We start from the raw sequence: 21,966 nt of genomic DNA, 5'->3' as shown, positions 1-21,966 counted from the left end.
AAGTATGAAAGGGAAATTAACAATAACACAATAATAGTGGGAGACTTTAATACCCCACTCACACCTATGGACAGATCAACTAAACAGAAAATTAACAAAGAAATGCAAACTTTAAATGATACAATAGACCAGTTAGACCTAATTGATATCTATAGGACATTTCACCCCAAAACAATGAATTTCACCTTTTTCTCAAGTGCTGATGAAACCTTCTCCAGGATAGATCACATCCTGGTCCATAAATCTAGCCTTATTAAATTCAAAAATTGAAATCATTCTGAGCATCTTTTCTGACCATAATGCATTAAGATTAGATCTCAATTACAGGAGAAAAACTATTAAAAATTCCAACATATGAAGGCTGAACAATACGCTGCTGAATAACCAACAAATCACAAAAGAAATCAAAAAAGAAATCAAAATATGCATAGACATGAATGAAAATGAAAACACAACAACCCAAAACCTGTGGGACACTATAAAAGCAGTGCTAAGAGGAAAGTTCATAGCAACACAGGCATACCTCAAGAAACAAGAAAAAAGTCAAATAAATAACCTAACTCTACACCTAAAGCAACTAGAAAAGGAAGAAATGGAGAACCCCAGGGTTAGTAGAAGGAAAGAAATCTTAAAAATTAGGGCAGAAATAAATGCAAAAGAAACAAAAGAGACCATAGCAAAAATCAACAAAGCCAAAAGCTGGTTCTTTGAAAGGATAAATAAAATTGACAAACCATTAGCCAGAATCATCAAGAAACAAAGGGAGAAAAAAATCAAATTAATTAGAAATGAAAATGGAGAGATCACAACAGACAACACAGAAATACAAAGGATCATAAGAGACTACTATCAGCAATTATATGCCAATAAAATGGACAACTTGGAAGAAATGGACAAATTCTTAGAAAAGTACAACTTTCCAAAACTGAACCAGGAAGAAATAGAAAATCTTAACAGACCTATCACAAGCACGGAAATTGAAACTGCAATCAGAAATCTTCCAGCAAACAAAAGCCCAGGTCCAGACGGCTTCACAGCTGAATTCTACCAAAAATTTCGAGAAGAGCTAACACCTATCCTACTCAAACTCTTCCAGAAAATTGCAGAGGAAGGTAAACTTCCAAATTCATTCCATGAGGCCACCAACACCCTAATACCAAAACCTGACAAAGATGCCACAAAAAAAGAACACTACAGGCCAATATCACTGATGAACATAGATGCAAAAATCCTCAACAAAATTCTAGCAATCAGAATCCAACAACACAATAAAAAGATCATACACCATGACCAAGTGGGCTTTATCCCAGGGATGCAAGGATTCTTCAATATCTGCAAATCAATCAATGTAATTCACCACATTAACAAATTGAGAAATAAAAGCCATATGATTATCTCAATAGATGCAGAGAAAGCCTTTGACAAAATTTAACATCCATTTATGATAAAACCTCTCCAGAAAGCAGGAATAGAAGGAACATACCTCAACATAATAAAAGCTATCTATGACAAACCCACAGCAAACATTATCCGCAATGGTGAAAAATTGAAAGCATTTCCCCTAAAGTCAGGAACAAGACAAGGGTGTCCACTTTCACCACTACTATTCAACATAGTTTGGAAGTTTTGGCCACAGCAATCAGAGCAGAAAAAGAAATAAAAGGATTCCAAATTGGAAAAGAAGTAAAACTCTCACTGTTTGCAGATGACATGATCCTCTACATAGAAAACCCTAAAGACTCCACCAGAAAATTACTAGAGCTCATCAATGAATATAGTAAAGTTGCAGGATATAAAATCAACACACAGAAATCCCTTGCATTCCTATACACTAATAATCGAGAAAGTAGAAAAATTAAGGAAACAATTCCATTCACCATTGCAACGAAAAGAATGAAATACTTAGGAATATATCTACCTAATGAAACCAAAGACCTATATAGAGAAAACTATAAAACACTGGTGAAGGAAATCAAAGAGGACACTAATAGATGGAGAAATATACCATGTTCATGGATCAGACAAATCAATATAGTGAAAATGAGTATACTACCCAAAGCAATCTATAGATTCAATGCAATCCCTATCAAACTACCAGCAGTATTTTTCACTGAGCTAGAACAAATAATTTCACAATTTGTATGGAAATACAAAATACCTCAAATAGCCAAAGCAATCTTGAGAAATAAGAATGGAATTGGAGGAATCAACCTGCCTGACTTCAGGCTCTACTACAAAGCCACAGTCATCAAGACAGTATGGTACTGGCACAAAGACAGAAATATAGATCAATGGAACAAAATAGAAAGCCCAGAGATAAATCCACACACCTATGGACACCTTATCTTCAATAAAGGAGGCAAGAATATATAATGGATTAAAGACAATCTCTTTTAACAAGTGGTGCTGGGAAAACTGGTCAATCACTTGTAAAAGAATGAAACTAGAACACTTTCTAACACCGTACACAAAAATAAACTCAAAATGGATTAAGATTTAAATGTAAGAACAGAAACTATAAAACTCCTAGAGGAGAACATAGGCAAAACACTCTCAGACATAAATCACAGCAGGATCCTCTATGATCCACCTCCCAGAATATTGGAAATAAAAGCAAAAATAAACAAATGGGACCTAATTAAAATTAAAAGCTTCTGTACAACAAAGGAAACTATAAGCAAGGTGAAAAGACAGCCTTCAGAATGGGAGAAAATAATAGCAAATGAAGCAACTGACAAACAACTAATCTCAAAAATATACAAGCAACTTATGCAGCTCAATTCCAGAAAAATAAATGACCCAATCAAAAAATGGGCCAAAGAACTAAACAGACATTTCTCCAAAGAAGACATACGGATGGCTAACAAACACATGAAAAGATGCTCAACATCACTCATTATCAGAGAAATGCAAATCAAGACCACAATGATGTACCATTTCACACCAGTCAGAATGGCTGCGATCCAAAAGTCTACAAGCAATAAATGCTGGAGAGGGTATGGAGAAAAGGGAACCCTCTTACACTGTTGGTGGGAATGCAAACTAGTACAGCCACTATGGAGAACAGTGTAGAGATTCCTTAAAAAACTGGAAATAGAACTGCCTTATGACCCAGCAATCCCACTGCTGGGCATACACACCGAGGAAACCAGAATTGAAAGAGACACATGTACCCCAATGTTCATCGCAGCACTGTTTATAATAGCCAGGACATGGAAACAACCTAGATGTCCATCAGCAGATGAATGGATAAGAAAGCTGTGGTACATATACACAATGGAGTATTACTCAGCCGTTAAAAAGAATTCATTTGAATCAGTTCTGATGAGATGGATGAAACTGGAGCCGATTATACAGAGAGAAGTAAGCCAGAAAGAAAAACACCAATACAGTATACTAACACATATATATGGAATTTAGGAAGATGGCAATGACGACCCTGTATGCAAGACACGGAAAGAGACACAGATGTGTATAACGGACTTTTGGACTCAGAGGGAGAGGGAGAGGGTGGGATGATTTGGGAGAATGACATTCTAACATGTATACTATCATGTGAATTGAATCGCCAGTCTATGTCTGACGCAGGATGCAGCATGCTTGGGGCTGGTGCATGGGGATGACCCAGAAAGTTGTTATGGGGAGGGAGGTGGGAGGGGGTTCATGTTTGGGAATGCATGTAAGAATTAAAGATTTTAAAATTTAAAAAATAAAAAACTAAAATTAAAAAAAAATAAATAAAAAATAAAATAAAATAGCCCTTTGACTCACAAAAAAAAAAAAAAAAGAAAGAAAGAGACACATGTACCCCAATGTTCATCACAGCACTGTTTATAATAGCCAGGATATGAAGCAACCTAGATGTCCATCAGCAGATGAATGGATAAGAAAGCTGTGGTACATATACACAATGGAGTATTACTCAGCCATTAAAAAGAATACATTTGAATCAGTTCTAATGAGGTGGATGAAACTGGAGCCTATTATATAGAGTGAAGTAAGCCAGAAAGAAGAACACTAATACAGTATACTAACACATATTATGGAATTTAGAAAGATGGTAATGATAACCATGTATGCAAGACAGCAAAAGAGACACAGATATATAGAACAGACTTTCGGATTCTGTGGGAGAAGGAGAGGGTGGGATGATTTGGGAGAAGGCATTGAAACATGTATAATAATATGATATATGAAACAAATTGCCAGTCCAGGTTGGATGCATGAACAGGATGCTTGGGGCTGGTGCACTGGGATGACCCAGAGAGATGATATGGGGAGGCTGGTGGGAAGGGGGTTCAGGATTGGGAACTCATGTACACCCATGGCGGATTCATGTCAATGTATGGCAAAACCAATACAGTACTGTAAAGCAAAAAATAATAAAATAAAATAAAATTTAAAAAATAAATAAATAAAAATTAAAAAGTGACATATGATTCTAACTATATGACATTTTATTCTGGCTGTATTTTATTTCATTAAAAATTGCAGAGCTCAACTGTGAATTACAGTATTAACATTTCTTGTATCTTAGATGACTGCATTCACAATAACAATTAAGACTGGACCCAGGAATTCTTTTGTTTGGGCCTTTGAAAAGTCCCATGCAACTTAACATTCAGCAGTGATCAGATTATGGATTTGTTGTAGAAGTAGAACAATGATGGATAATTCATTTAAGAATTCCAAAGAGATTTTTATTTCAAGAAGCACCAGTTGGAGATGGTTGATGACTTCCAAGTAACAACCAATTTACCTGAATATAGTTTCCCTGAATTTTGCTTATAACTTAATTGCTTGGAGCTTAAAGTACAGTTTTCTGGAAATGAGGCTATAAATTCAAATCTATTCAGTGGATACCAGAGGGCCAATGCCATCTTCACCCCAAAGAAACGTACTTGCTGGTGGTGTGGGAAAAAAGGCAAGGACACAACTGTCTCAGCAAACCTCTTTTCAACACATTAGCAAGTGCCTCATGGAGCAAGCTCAAGCAAGGCCATAGAACCTCAGAGTCACAGAATGCATAAATTGTTACAGGTTTATTCTACTGATCAACTACCCAGAACTCTATGATTTAACTTATCAAGAATTCAAAATTATTTTTGTGGAAACTCAATGAGCTACAAGAAAACACAGAAACACAATTCAATGAAATTAGGAAAACAGTATGTGAACAACATGAGACGATTAACAAAGAGATAAAAATTATTTTAAAAAGAACCAAACAAATTCTGGAACTGAAGAATCCAATCAATGAAATGAAAAATGCAACAGAGTATCAACATCAGAAGAGACCAAACAGCAGACAAAACAGCGAGTTAGACAGGAACTCCTGAAATACTCTATCAGGGGAGAGCAAAGGAAAAAGCAATGAAAAAACAGTGAAGAAAGCCTATGTGATCTATATGAAAACATCATTGAATCAGTTCTGATGAGATGGATGAAACTGGAGCCGATTATACAGAGTGAAGTAAGCCAGAAAGAAAAACACCAATACAGTATACTAACACATATATATGGAATTTAGAAAGATGGCAATGACGACCCTGTATACAAGACAGGAAAAAAGACACAGAGGTGTATAACGGACTTTTGGACTCAGAGGGAGAGGGAGAGGGTGGGATGATTTGGGAGAATGGCATTCTAACATGTATACTATCATGTAAGAATTGAATCGCCAGTCTATGTCTGACGCAGGATACAGCATGCTTGGGGCTGGTGCATGGGGATGACCCACAGAGATGTTATGGGGAGGGAGGTGGGAGGGGGGTTCATGTTTTGGAATGCACGTAAGAATTAAAGATTTTAAAATTAAAAAAAATAAAAAACTAAAAAAAAAAAAGAAAAAAAATCAGATGGTCAAACATCAGAATCACTGGAGTTTTATGAGAAGAGAAAGAGAAGAGGTAGAAAGTTTATTTAAAGAAATAACAGTTGAGAACTTCCATACCTACAAAGAAATCTGGACATTCAAGTTCACAAAGCTAATAAATCACCCCATCACTATGACTCAAAAAGACCTTCCCTAAAGCACACCATGATGAAACTGTCAAAAATCAGAGACAGAGAGAATCCCAAAAGCAGCAAAAGAAAAAAAGAAGTTGCCATTACACTATCAACTATAGAAATCAAAACAGTATGGTTCAGGAATAAATAATATACATACCAGCAGAACAGACTGAGTGGCCAGAAATAAACCCATGCATATACAGTCAACTAATATTTGATAAAGAAACCAAGAATACTTAGGGGGAAAGATAGTGTCTTAAATAAATGGTGGCAAGAAAACTGGATATTCACATAAAATTGGACTTTTATCCACATCATTCACAAAAAATAATTAAAATGGATTTTAAAGACTTAAATATAAAACCAGATGCCACAAAACTTTTAGAAGAAAACCTGGAGAGTAAGCTCCCTGACCTTGGTCGTTTCAATGATCTTTTGGATTGTAACACCAAAAGCACAAGCAACAAAAGCAAAAATCAACAAGTGAAACTACATCAAACTAAAAAACCTCATGTACATCAAAAAAAATGAAAAGGCAACCTATGCAATGGGAGAAAATATCTGCAGAGCATATATTAGGTGAAAGACTAATATCCCAAATGCATAAAGAACTCTACAACTCAATAACAAAAAATGATTAAAAATTGGTAGCAGAAAAATGAATATTTTTTGAAAGAAGACATCCAAATGGCCAACAGGTACACAAAAAGACACTCAACATCACTAAGTATCAGGAAATGAAATCAAATCCTCTATGAGATATCTGCTCACACGTATTAGAATGGCTATAATCAAGAAGACAAAAGAAAACAAATGTTGGTGAGGATGTGGAGGAAAGGGAACACTTGTGATGCACTGTTGAGAAGTTCAGTCACTCAGTCGTGTCTGACTGTTTGCGAGGCCATGGACTGCAGCACGCCAGGATTCCCTATCCATTACCAACTCCCAGAGCCTACTCAAACTCATGTCCATTGAGTCAGTGATGCCATCCAAACATCTCATCCTCTGTTGTCCCGTTCTCCTGTCTTCAATCTTTCCCAGGATCAAGGTCTCTTCCAATGAGTCGGTTCTTCACATCAGGTGGCCAAACTATCAGAGTTTCAGCTTCAGCATCAGTCCTTCCACTGAATATTCAGGACTGATTTCCTTTAGGATTAACTGGTTGTACTGCATGCTCTGTTAGTAGAAATGTAAACTGGTGGAGCCACTATGGAAAACATTATGGAGGTTCCTCAAAAAATTTAAAATACAGCTACCATACGAGCCAGCAATCCCACTTCTGGTACATATTCCAAAGGAAATGAAAACAGAATATTGAAGACATCCCTGCACATCTATATTCACAATAGCCAAGGTATGAAAACAACCTAAGTGTCCATCAATAGATGAATGGATAAAGAAGAAGTGTATACACACACACACTATGGAGTAATACTCAACCATGAGAAAAAAGGAAATCCTGACATTTGCGACAACACAGATGAACCTTGAGGGCATTATACTAAGTGAGAGAATTCAGATAAAGACCAGGTTGGCCAAAAAGTTTGTTTGGTTTCTGGTAACTTCTCACAGGAAAAAAACCAAACAAATTTTCTGGCCAACTCAACACTTCATATCACCTTATATGGAATCTAAAAAAGCCAAACTTGTCAAAATAGAGAGTAGAATGTTGATTGGGGGTTTGGGGGAGGGGAATGAGGGAGATGTTGGACAAAGTGTATAAATTTGCAACTAGAAGATGAATCGCGGAGTCAGACACAACTGAGCGAGACTGAACTGAGAAGATGAATAAGTCCTGGAGATCTAATGTACTGCATAGTCATTACACTCAGTACTATACTAGATAAGTCACAGTTGCTAAGAGACTAGATCTTAAATGTTCTCACCACAAAAATGAAATAATAATGTGACTTGATAGAGGTGTTAACACTATGATACTAATCAGGTGATAATCATATTGTAATACAATAATGTATCAAATCAACACACTGTACACTTTACAAAATGTTAATAATAGCTCAATAAAAAATTAAAAAAATAAAAGTCTAGTTCATCTTTTGAATGGATAAAAAATCATTAAGGCAATATCAAAATTACCCAAGGAACTAAACAGTTTCATCAGCACCACTAAATTAATACATTTGCTTGCAAGGAAATGATGTACACTAGAATCTATTCTACTATGTTGGCATACGCAAATAATGAAAACCATAGAAACTCCATGTTATTAACAGTTATAGATCAAATATAAGGAAGTAAGGCAGAGTGAATATTCTAAATATGCTTTAGACATGTGGCATAAACTAAATTGAGATTATAACTTCATTTTTTATAGACAATTCCACATACAAAAGATTCTTGGCAGAATTTCTCACTGCCAATAAAGAATATCATTACACATTACCAGTGTTTGTTAGTTAAGTGGAAAGGAGTTCTAACAAAAATTCATAGTAGGAAATTTCATCAAAATTGATCTTATACTCTGCTTCCCTGGTGGCTCAGATGGTAAAGAATCTGACCACAGTGTGGAAGAACCAGGTTTGATCCCTGGGTCAGGAAGATACCCCAGAGTAGGAAATAGCAACCCACTCCAGTATGCTTGGCTGGAAAATTCCATAGACAGAGGACCCCGGTGGGCTATAGTCCATGGGGCCAGAAATAGTTGGCAACTGACCACCTGATGCGAAGAGCTAACTCATTTGAAAAGACCCTGATGCAGGAGATTGAGGGCAGGAGGAGAAGGGGACAACAGAGGATGAGATGGTTGGATGGCATCACTGACTCAATGGACATGAGTTTGGGTAAACTCCGGGAGTTGGTGATGGACAGGGAGGCCTGGAGTGCTGCGATTCATGGGGTTGCAAAGAGTTGGACATGACTGAGCACCTGAACTGAACTGAGTGACGAACACTTTCACTTTCTGTTTCCCCAGCTCAGTTTCTTGTCATTAATTACTTAGTTGTTTGGGGTAACAGGATACGGTCTCAGTTTACTCCATAATATCAAGATTAAAGCTCTGAGAAATGGTGTCCAGTATGATTCTGCTCTTCAGACAAAACAGCCAACATTTAGCTGGAATAGAAGCAGAAATCTCCTAGCATGAAGAGTTTAAGTGGTCCTTATCATGTTATGCAGATTGGCACCTAAAATGATTACTCAGGCAAAAGGAGAATCTACAGGTAGAATTACAGAGATCACCTCAAATACCAATAGGAAAAATTATGGATTGAAATAAGAGCAAAAACCCTGTTTTACAGGTGGACCTTTAATATCTGCCTAACTAACACATTCACAGAAGGTAGGATTACATAATTTTTTAAAAAATCAAACATGTATGTCAACTTTATAATCATTCAATATTTTGAAAATCTATTAGGACACAAATATAATCATATTTAAAATTTCTCCAAAATGATAAAGAACATTTAAAAAAGAATGCATATATGTGTATAACTGAGTCACTCTGCTGTATAGCAGAAATTAGCACAGAACTGTAAATCAACTATACTTCAACAAAAAATTTTTTTCAATGGAAACAACCAAGTATATCTTGCATTCAGCTTAAATAAGTTTAAAATCATCTTACCTGTGTAAAAAGTATAAACTGAGCAAATTGCCAGGGAAGCATAAAAGCAACATTGGAAAGGCAGAGTGCAATAAAGTGCCTTCTACTATTGTTCGTTGTCCTTAATGAAGAGAATTGACACCATTAAGTTTTACTATATATAAAAGTAGCCTATCATTGAACTGAAAGACTGGTTGCAAAATGTTAAAATCTAACGATCCCCTTACCTTTGATGTAAGATAACAAAATACAGTTAACTTTTAAAAGCACATTAAAAAGAACAAAATATTTGAATTATAAAAATGCTTATAATAAAACAATCAAAATTAGAGCTTTAAATAAGATATTGTATCTAGTTTATCAGTAAGTATTTTAAACCTATAACACAATAATTATAGTCATTTTTAATTAACTTTTAATGGAGTATAATCCATAAAAATAATGAATCACACTTCTGTATACCTAAAACTAATATAATACTGTAAAACAACTATATTCAACTAAAACTTTATTTTCCTTTAACGATGCATGACATTAGACATTTAATACTCCAGCAAGAAGGTCAGAAAATAGAATGTGAACTGACTTTGCATACCTTGAGATATTTATATTATATGAGCAGTAGTAGCTTTCATATACCACCACTTTTAAGTTTTGAAAAATGTTACGTGCTGGTGAAATTATAAGCTAACGACTAAGAGAGAAATTTAAAGGTCATTTTCAATGATGACTTCAAGGGAATGATTCTGGAATGCAGTTAAACTAATGCATATTGAAATTTAAACTGTCCATTTTTCAATTATGAGATATAACAGTAACCAATACCTTTTACCATATAAGACATTAGTATCTTTTAGAATATGAAAAAAGGAAATGCAAACACTTTGTGTAAACTACAAAACTCTGTTATTTTTCTAAAGGTGATACACTGTTATAATATGGTACATAAATTTTCAAAAGTAAAAATTGTAATGATCATACTATTTAGTAATATATCATAAAATATATTAAGTACTCAATTATGGTTACAAAATAAAAATTATTTTTGACTAAAGTCCATCCTAAAGGAAATCGGTCCTGAATATTCATTAGAAGGAATGATGCTGAAGCTGAAACTCCAATACTTTGGCCACCTGATGCAAAGAGCTCACTCATTTGAAAAGACCCTGATTCTGGGAAATATTGAAGGTGAGAGGAGAAGGGGCCGACAGAGGATGAGATGGTTGGATGGCATCACCGACTCAATGGACATGAGTTTAAGTAAGCTCTGGGAGCTGGTGATGGACAGGGAGGCTTGGCGAGCTGTAGTCCATGGGGTCACAAAGAGTCGGACACAACTCAGTGACTAAACTGAACTGAACTGAAAGTATGGAGTATAACACATGCATTCAAGCATACAATGCTAAGTGTTCTAATTCACTTATTTCCTTCCATGAAATCTCTGCCTGGCCAGACTAATATCACTTCAAAAAATTTAAACAAATAGAAAATAAATGGATAAAAATTAGATTTCCAAATCCAAATTCAATATAAAAAAAAAACCTTTCCTATAGGTAAGGTAGTCTGCACCTTTTTAGAGGTTGTTACTACCCCAGTTTCCCTTTATATATCTTCTTTAAGTGAACACATAAGGGGCTTTAAATGGCTACAAGACAGTGTGCTAAGTGCTCCATGGTTAAAGACATAAATGTAGCATGGTCTCTGTTTTCAGTGGCATTTTACTATATTAAGTGTATATTCAGACATTTGTGCATGTGTGCTGTATTAACAAATTTATGGTTTTCAGAAAGAAAGAAGATGTACACAAATGATCTTAATATAGGCAAAATCTGAAGGGTACTAATAAATAATCACTAATAACGATCACTCTCCCATTTCTCTGGGAGTTTGGAGGGGACAGTGATCACTATTTGATTCAGTGATAGATCTCAATAACATTCTATGAAACCTATCTATGTGATAAAGTTATTTATAGCATTCTACTATTTATGCTTCTGATGTTGTTGCTCAGACTTTTAAATTTTCTGACATGCTTATAAAGTTAATCCCAAACAAAATATATGTGCAGGGAAAAAAGCTGAGATGAAACCTTGGTTAAACCTCTAGAAATATCTGTAGTTCAGAAATATTAATAGACATATGAACACAGATACTCCTATGTAACTCAGCATTTCTCAAATTCATTTGTGCATCAAACACTTATTTCATGCTTCATCAAACCACAGATTGGAAAACAATGAGTCAGAATACAAGAGGACTGAAGGGAAAAAGTATTAGCTTCTCAAAACCCTTTGAATCTTTGTTGTTGTTCAGCGGCTATGTCATGTTTGACTCTTTGTGACCCCATGGATTGCAGCTCGCGAGGCCTCCCTGACTCTCACTATCTTCTGGAGTTTGCCCAAGTTCACGTCCACTGAACAAATTGGTGCTGCCATCCATTTCATCCTCTGTCGCCCTCTTCTCCTTTTGCCTTCAATCTTTCCCAGCATCAGGGTCTTTTCCAAAGAGTCTGCTCTTTTCACCAGGTGGCCAAAGTACTGGAGCTTCAGCTTCAGCATCAGTCCCTCCAATGAGTATTCAGGATTGATGTCCTTTAGGATTGACTGGTTTGATCTCCTTGCTATCCAAGGGACTCTCAGAAGTCTTCTCCAATACCACAGTTCAAAAGCATAGTATTGTAAAGAAAAATAAAGTAAAAATAAAAATTAAAAAAAAAACCTAGGAATAAAACTAAAAAAAAACAAACAAACAAACAAAAAACCAGCATCATATCTTTGGTGCTCTGCCTTCCTTATGGTCCAGCTCTCATATCTGCACATGACAATTGGAAAGAACAGAGCTTTGACTATATGGACCTTTGTCAGCACAGTGATGTCTTTGCTTTTTCATACACTGTCTAGATTTGTCATAACTTGCCTTCCAAGAAGCAAGCTTCTTCTAATTTCAAGGCTGCAGTCATCATCTACAGTGATTTTAGAGCCCACGATGAGGAAAATTTGCCACTGCTTCCACTTTTCCCCCTTCTATTTGTCATGAAGTGATGGGACCAGATGCCATGACCTTGGGTTTTTTAAAAAATGCTGAGTGTTAAGCCAGTTTTTTCACTCTCCTCTTTCAACCTCATCAAGAGGCTCTTTAGTTTGTCTTCACTTTCTGCCATTAGAGTGGTATCATCTGCTTATATGAGGCTGTGAGTATTTCTCCCGGCAATCTTGATTCCAGCTTGTAACTCATCCAGCCCAGCATTTTCCATGATGTACTCTGCACATAAGTTAAATAAGCCGGGTAACAATATGCAGACTTGTCATACTCCTTTACTAAATTTTAACCAGTCAGTTTTTCTATGTAAGGTTCTAACTGTTGTAGGTTTCTCAAGAGACAAGTAAGATGGTCTGGTATTCCCATATGTTTAAGAATTTTTCAGTTTTTTTAGACCCACACAATCAAAAGTTTTAGTGTAGTCAATGAAACAGAAGTACATGGTTTTCTGGAATTCCCTTGCTTTCTCCATGATCCAATGAATGTTGGTAATTCGATCTCTGGTTCCTTTGCCTTTTCTAAACCCAGCTTGTACATCTGGAAGTTCTCAATGCATGTACTGATGAAGCCTACCTTGAAGGATTTTGAGCATAAGCTTACTAGCATGGAAAGTGAGCACAGTTGTCCAGTAGCTCAAACATTTTTCAGCACAGACCTTCCTTGGAATTGGGATGAAGACTTACCTCTTCTAGTCTGGTGGCCACTGTTGGGCTTTCCAAATTTGCTGACATATTGAGTGCAGTAGTTTAACAGCCTTATCTTTTAGGATTTGAAATAGTTCAGCTGGAATTCCATCATCTCCACTACCTTTATGAGTAGTGTCCAACTACTTAGTCATGTCCAACTCTTTGCGACCCCATGGAATTCTCTAGGCCAGAATACTAGAGTGGGTAGCCTTTCCCTTCTCCAGGGGATCTTCCTGACCCAGGAACAGAACTGGGGTCTCCTGCATTGCAGGTGGATTCTTTACCAACTGAGCTATCAGGGAAGCCCCTTATTGGTAGCAATGCTTCCTAAAGCCCACTTGACTTCACATTCCAGGATGTCTGGTTCTAGGTGAATGACCACACCATCATGGGTATCTGGGTCATTAAGACCTTTTTTGTACAGTTCTTGCCACCACCTCTTCTTAATCTCTTCTGACTCTGTTAGGTCTTTACCATTTCTGTCCTTTATCATGCCCATCCTTGGATGAAATGTTCCTTTGATATCTTCAATTTTTTTTTGACAAAAACTCCAGTCTTTCCCATTCTATTGTTTTCTTCTATTTTTTTGCATTGTTCATTGAAGAGGCTTTTTATCTCTCCCTGCTATTCTCTGGAACTCTGCATTCAGTTGGGTATATCTTTCCCTATCTCCCTTGCTTTCTGCTTCTCTTTTTCCTTCAGCTATTTGTAAAGCCTCCTCAGACTGCCACTTTGCCTTCTTGCATTTCTTTTTCTTTGGGATGGTTTTGGTCACTGTCTCCTGTATGAACCTCTGTCCATAGTCCTTCAGGCACTCTGTTCAGTAGATCTAAACCCTTGAATCTATTTGTCATCTCCACTGTACAATTATAAGGGATTGGATTTAGGTCATACCTGAATAGCCTAGTAGTTTTGCCAACTTTCTTTAGCTAAAGCCTGAATTTTCCTATAAGCAGCTGATGATCTGAGCCACAGTCAGCTCCAGGTCTTGTTTTTGTCGACTGTATAGAACTTCTCGATCTTCAGCTGCAAAGAATACAATCAATCTGATTTTGGTATTGACCATTTAGTGATGTCCATGTGTAGAGTCATCCCTTGTGTTGTTGGAAAAGGGTGTTTGCTATCACCAGTGCATTCTCTTGGCAGAATTCCATTAGACTTTGCCCTGCTGCTTCATTTTGTGCTGCAAGGCCAAACTTGCCTGTTATCCTAGGTATCTCTTGACTTCTTACTTTTGCATTCCAATCCCCTATGATGAAAAGGACATCTTTTATGTTGTTAGTTCTAGAAGGCCTTGTAGGTCTTCATAGGACTGGTCATCTTCAGCTTCTTCAGCATCAGTGTTTGGGATGTAGACTCGGATTACTGTGATGCTGAATGGATTACTGTGATACTTGAAACTTAACCAAATATATATGATCACAAACACATTGGTTTATTAAAACATAATGTAATTATCTAAAATCTGTAGCCTAAACTATTTTAAGTGGAAAGCAATTTTTTTACATAGTGATTTTAGATTTTTTTTTAAACTGGACACAATTTAACTTTGAATAATATTTAAAAACTGAACCTAAATTTAGTAACTATAACAATAGGTTGAAGTAATTCTGAGAAACTCATAATTTATCTAGATTTGTTTTACAAATTAAAATTACCTGAGAATCACAGTTAAGATGTACATCTGAAGTACAAGAAATGGATATGAAAAACTTTCCCGGAGAGGTGGTGTCCACATCACCCGAGTAGCCTGAAATCAATAAAATGCTTACTTTACTCTATGTTCCATTGCAATAAACATCATTAACTTAATAATCATGGGTTGGTTGGCCTTGGCTGGTCTTAGTAATTTTTGTATTAGGCTTATTTATTTCTGAATACCTGTATGGCTTCTCAGTTTTTGGAGTACTCTTATAGGACATAGTCATTAGGTAGAGAGCCATTAACTACCAAGTCCAGAAACAAGTGAAAGATAGATCAGGTCAAATCTAAGGACACCCAAAGGACAAAGAAGATGATAGGGTTAGGAGCAGTGAGGATTCTGGGAACAACAAACCAGATCTACACTCTAGCTCTGCAGTGATAACTGTGGCACCCCATGGCTTTGGGACTTATGCATGCTCAGAAAAAAATAAACAAATGTCACCTAGGGCATTCACAAACACCAAGAGTTTGTACATGACAAATATAATGAGTACAGACATATGCTATAAATAATTAAGATTGCCCTGAATTTGTGAAATATACCTTTGGAAGAGTTAACTGCAAACTTCTAAAAACAAAGAGTATTTGGGAATCCCTGATATGATGTTTATAAGTATTAATTATCAATAAATTTCATAGTCTTTAAAACTATTTTCAAGACAAATGGGACTATGATCTCATGGACTATAGCCAGTCAGGCTCCTCTGTCCATAGAACTCTGCAGGCAAGAATACTGGAGTGGGTAGTCATTCTATTCTCCAGAAAATCTTCCTAACCCAGGGGTTGAACTGGGGTCTCCTGCACAGCAGGCAGATTCATTACCATCTGAGCCACCAGGTAAACCCAGATAAATGGATGGGAATATTACAAAATTTTATATCAAGAATTCTGAAATTCTAGAAAAGAATCTAAACTCTTATAACCAACCTTGCAAGAGTCTTAAAATTCATTGCTCTTCCTACAGGAAACTAAACTGTAAACCTTGGAAGATGAATTACACACAATATGTAGAAGAAGATTAAAACATAATGCATACTCAAAAGAAAAGCCTTGTCTTTGCATAAAGAAAAGACACATCTTTTTGTATAACACATTGTTGACTGACAATATATTTAAGTTAATATATTTAAGATATTTATGTATAATTTTATGATTCCCTTCCCAGGTGGCGCTAGTAGGAAACAACCTGCCTGTCAATGCAGGAGCTGTGAGACACAGGTTCGATCCTTGAGTCGGGAAGTTCCCCTGGAGGAAGGCACGGCAACCTACTCCAGTATTCTTGCCTGGAGAATCCCATGGACAGAGAGGCCTGGCAGACTACAGTCCATAGGGTCACACAGAGTTGGACATGACTGAAGCAACTTAGCACACATTTGTCTAATTGATTTTTTAAAAAATAACCATAACACATATATATGGAATTTAGAAATATGGTAATGATGACTCTGTATGCGAGACAGCAAAAGAGACACAGATGTATAGAGCGGACTTTTGGACTCTGAGGGAGAGGGAGAGGGTGGGATGATTTGGGAGAATGGCATTGAAACATGTATACTATCATGTAAGAAATGAATCGCCAGTCTATGTTCAATGCAGGATACAGGATGCTTGGGGCTGGTGCACGGGGATGATCCAGAGAGATGATATGGGGTGGGAGGTGGGAGGGGGGGCTCATGTTTGGGAACTCATGTACACCCGTGATGGATTCATGTCAATGTATGGCAAAACCAAAACAGTATTGTAAAGTAAAATAAAGTAAAAATTAAAATTAAAAAAAATAACCATGTATCTACTTGTCCCAACATAATGAATAGAGACTTCTACCCTATATAATCTCTGCCATAAGATATTACATATTTTGATTTCAAAAACTAGCAGTCAAGATTCTTCCACTTTTCACTCCCAAAACCTCAGCATCTAACACAGAACCTGGCACACATTTTTTACTTGTTTTGTTGAATGAATCCATCATATTCTAAATAAGTTTTCATGAGCTCTTTTTAGGTGAATCCTGTTTTGGTGGACTGAGTTACCAAGTTAATTTCTGTTTTGAATTCAGCTTGTGTTATTAAAAGGATCGTGATGTAATAGAAGTGAGGTTTTAGAGCCAGAGAGAAGGATAAGAGGAAACCCAGCTTCATCATGGAGTCAATCAGGAATCTTGACTTTGTAATTTAACCACTCCAAATTTCTATTTCATATCTTCCACTATGAAGATATCAACCACTTCTCTAAAGAGTCTGATGGAAGTGTATGAGATAATGTATATAAGGTGCCTGAACTCAACAAGTATAATATTTCCTTTTTCTACAAAATATATATAACACATATACATGCTAAAAACCAGGCAAGATATTTTACATCATATATTCTAATGACTATGTAAAAAAGTGGATCAACATGATTAAAAAACAACTTACAACATAAGGTTCTTTAAAATATTGCAAAGTCCTAAGTAAGATACAATTAAATACTGCTTTAATATACTGCCCCTTTTATTTCTAAAAATTATTGTCTAGAAAACAAACCTCTCCATGGTTGAAAAAGTAGCATACGACTGTAATTATACCTCCAAGTTGAGTCCCACTGTAAAAAAAAAAAATATATATATATATATACAATCAAAATTCATGTAAAATATAGTGACTTTTTCACAAAATTATTTTAGATTTTAAAATGCCACAATACTAAACCATGTAAAATAACAATAAAAATTGCAAAAGTACTCATGTAGTTGATGTTGTACTCTTGAATGTATAAGGATCCAAAGTATAAATATAAAGTAGTCTGAATCTTACAATTTATTGTATTTAAAATATTTTCTAAGTATATTAGATGTGAACATAAAATATTTTTTAACACAGGCCAGCATTTCAGAGTATATATACTCCATTCTTTGAATATTCTGAGTGGAGGAAAATTTTTTGTCATCAAATTGGATATCAGTGACTGAAAGATGAAGAGTCTAACAGTTTCATTTAGCAGTAACTGAACCATCTAAACTACTACAAATATTCTCTTGCTGAGTCCCAACGAACAACATTGTAGAATACAAAACTCAGATCAAGGACGCCTGATAATTATCAAAGATTAAGAACCGTTTCTTAAGGTTGCCTTTCTTTAAAGTATTGTTCATCATTATACACACATCTTCACACTCAGAAGACAAATACTGGTTTAATGACTGAAAAAAGGGAAGAATGAGTTCAACAAAACAAGCAGAGGAAAGCCAGTTGGAAGTAATTTACCTTGAAGATATTTTCACTAAGGGGAATTCAAAGGGCACACTTTGAAGAAGGAATTGAGAGGAAGAAGGCATGAGAAGCAAGAATAAATGCTGCATACAGTAACTAGGAACAAGTAGATAAATCTAAAGAAGACTTGGCAACATAGAAGAAACAGTGGTGACTACTGTGGAGGGGTACTAGAAGTACTAAACTACTAAGTATTATAGTTAGAATAATTATAAGATGCTAGGAACTGTTTTCAAGTACACTGTTCTAAATTCCTTGTATTGATCAAAAAGAAGAGGAAAAATATCAATCAATTCTAGACTTGGTCAAGTTAAATATGCATGTTAAAGTTTTATCTTTAGCCACCAAAAGAACAGAAACAGAATACCTGTGTCCCAAGTTAGTGCCCAGAGGGGAGAGTAGACATGGTTAAGAAATAGAAAACTTCTCCCCAAGCCCCCGTTTCTTTTGTTCCTCATATGCCATAGTTTCTAGTCTCCTCACAATTTTGGTGACACTTTTATAGTCAGCATATGTTATATCTTCATATTCTTCTTAAAGACTGGAGCTTAATAAAGTATTGATATCCTGGAACTGTGTAACTAATTTAAAGAAGACTGTAGCTTTCCTCATGGGTAGCTTTCCTGATGAAAAATACTAATTTTTAAAATGTCTTGGTCTAGTGTAAAATTTTCCATATTTGAAAAAAGCATAATAAATACAAATTATTGTTTAAAATAGAACATCTTATTAACATCTTAGCCTGTTAGCACAATCTAAAAGCAATTCTTTTCCCTCAAAATACTGATGAGTTTATATATTTTTCTATATAGCATACATATGGAAAAGTGCATTAAGATTTTCCGATAGTTTACAGAACACTTATAAAGTGAATATTCTTTTGACCACCATATGTCACTGAAATAGAAAACAGATCACATCCTGACACCTCACATGCCATCCCTTGAGACAGGGACTATCCTGAGTTTTGTAATTATCAACAAAACTGCTTCTATACACATCATACTATCATTTACTTTCACCTGTATTTGAACTTTATACAAATCTAATTTTGCAGTATTTTCAGATTTTGTGCCTGCTTTGATTCATTCAACATTATATTTGTAAGATTTTTTTCCACATTGATGCTGGTACCTATAGTTCATTTATTCTCACTGTTTATAATATTTCTCTGTAATAATAAACTTAAAAGTGTACATTTCTCTGTGGAGGGATGTTTAAGTTGTTTCTAGTTTGGAGTTACTACAAAGATGTTATGTTATTGTACATACTTTCTGGTGTACATGTAGAAGAGTTTCTTAGGCATATTTACTTCAAACTGGAATTGCTGAATTATAAGGTATATATATCTTCAAGTTACTAGATAATGCACAATGTTTTTCCAAAATAGTTGTACTAATTTATATGTCCACCAGCCACGGATAAGAGTTCCTGTTGTCAATTTTCCCAACCCAGGGATCGAACCCAGGCCTCCTGCTTTGCAGGCAGATTCTTTACCATCTGAGCCAGCAGAGAAGCCCTTTGTCAACCTAGTAGATGTGAGATAGTATCTCACTGTGGTTAAAATGAGTATTTTCCTGATAATTAATATGGTGATCAATTTTATATACATTTGTTGGCAATCTGGAACTCTTCTGGAAGATGTCTTTTCATATTTTTTCCAATTTTCAATTGGGTGGTCTTATTTTGTCTGCCTCCTTAGCTATAAATTCCATAAGGACAGGGATTATTTGTTTTTGTATTCCTAGCTCCTATAGAATAGTGCTCTCAGTCACAGTAGGCATCTAATAATAATTGTCAAATTAAGTTTGACAATTAAGTTTGTCAAATTAAGAGCATAAGTTTGGATACCACATCCATAAGACTGGATTACCCTACAAGGATAAAAAGGAGGCCTTTTAATATTTTAAAGATTTTATTTTAGTGACTAGCTCTAGTTTGAGGCTGCATATTTGGCTAAGCTTTTGAAAAAAATAAAATCTAAATGTTTCCATCTGTTAGTCAATTAATCTTGTTAATTATCCTTTTAATTTAATCAACAAATGTCAGAAAGGCCACCGAAATGTCTTTTAATACAGTAATCTTACCTCAGGTAAGCACCATACATGAAGAACAATCCCATCATTATTCCATTTAAAATAAAAATCACACCAACATAAAAGCAAGCAGGGTCTCCCAATCCTTTAAAAAGACACAGATTATTAAGTATTTAATGAGTAAATGACTATATAGCAATTGAGCATAATTATCTCAGTGGTTTGTAATCAAGAGCTCATGAATTAGCTAAAAGCTTTGTGGCTCAGACTGCTGCTCTGTTTAATAGTTACATTAGTACTTTCCCCATACATGAGGTATTATTGGTTACATTTGCATTTTTTTCCACCGAAGTATTATCATACTGTAATGATTAGTTGGTGCTTCATTTTATTTAGGTGATGCTCCTATGAACTTTCTGTAGAGTTACTTGATAAATCACAAGACAAAATCCACTACATTAATTTTATCCTGGATGACTCAGATATGGCCCCTGACCTTAAGGCACAGCTTTAGTCTATAAAAGATAAACTGGTCCATTACTATGTATAGCCAGGACCATAATATTTAATACATTCCATGTATAACTTCCATGTACATGTGATATATTGACACAGACATAATCTACTAGGTGCTTTTTCGCTATTATCTGACATAATACTCAGAACAAATCTTTGAAATTACTTGCTGTGAAAACAAGCTTTTCAGTGGTTGAGAAAACAACACAGAAAACTTAACCTGCCAAAAGTTATTTAGGTGTAACTGGTGGAGGCAGGATTAAAGGGCTAGCCTTTCTGATTTCTTCTACTTCTCTGATCATTCCTTTTCAGTCTGTCCTAATAATTCCTCTTCCTATACACACCCTCCTTCAACGCTGGCCTACTTTAGGACCTGTCATATGCCCTCTTCTTTTCTAAGTCTGCATGTTCTCCTTAAGGAAATTCTTTGACTTCCGTGGTTCCAATTACCATCTACATACAGATGATGCCAAGTCTACATTCAAATGAGAACTTTCTTATTCCTGTATGTATGTACATAGGTAGCCACTTGACATCTCTACTTTGGAATCTCTCAGATACTTCAAATTAATGAACCAATTCAAACCTGCTACTTTTTTAATGTTTCTTACCATTTTGAATGGAGGGATTCAATTACTTAAGCCAGAAACCCAACAATATTACATAAACCCAGCCTCTTTCCTCTTTCCCATCAATCATCAAATCCTTTCATTTCTGCTTTATACTCTCTCTCAAATCCATTCATTTTCCAGTTATCTTTCCTTTAATCACTTGCTGAGAGCAAAATAGTTTCCTACCTGGACTCACTGAATTCACTTTTGTCCTTTACTAATTATCTTTTCCATGTAATTGCCAAAATCATGTTTTAAAAACATGTTAAAATTCTTCAATGAATACATATAATATCCTTAGCCAGTAAATGGTTCTTCATTATCTGACCCTTGTTTACATTCCAAACATCATTTCACACCATGTTTTCTTCTCTAACTGCTCAAGGAAGTCTAGCTTTCTTTCAATTCTCTCTTGCTTCAGAACTTTGGAATATGCTGGTCCCTGTTCTGGAAACACCTCTCTTATCCTCAGCAATTTTATTTTCTTGTTTGTAATATCCACCACAGTTGTACCTGCTAACATGTAAAATCTATGCTGGTAAG

General features: G+C 35.6%; 1 protein-coding gene across 2 annotated transcripts in view; it reads right to left on the bottom strand.

Annotated features, from left to right (window-relative positions):
- The window catches only part of DPY19L2 (dpy-19 like 2), a 97,341-nt gene that overhangs the window by 52,712 nt on the left and 22,663 nt on the right, over window positions 1–21,966 (bottom strand). For both annotated transcript variants that reach the window (XM_004007903.6, XM_060415029.1), the window contains exons 6-9: window positions 20,348–20,441; window positions 17,535–17,592; window positions 14,961–15,052; window positions 9,599–9,698 (exon numbers count right to left, since the gene is read on the bottom strand). In XM_004007903.6, the coding sequence (XP_004007952.2) occupies window positions 9,599–9,698; window positions 14,961–15,052; window positions 17,535–17,592; window positions 20,348–20,441 (344 nt within the window). The remainder of the gene's footprint in view (window positions 1–9,598; window positions 9,699–14,960; window positions 15,053–17,534; window positions 17,593–20,347; window positions 20,442–21,966) is intronic.

The sequence above is a fragment of the Ovis aries genome, chromosome 4 (genome assembly GCF_016772045.2).
Source record: "Ovis aries strain OAR_USU_Benz2616 breed Rambouillet chromosome 4, ARS-UI_Ramb_v3.0, whole genome shotgun sequence".
In the NCBI taxonomy this organism is placed as follows: Eukaryota; Metazoa; Chordata; class Mammalia; order Artiodactyla; family Bovidae; genus Ovis; species Ovis aries.
The sequence above is the reverse complement of the archived record's forward strand: the minus strand, read 5'-3'. Positions and strand labels throughout refer to the sequence as shown.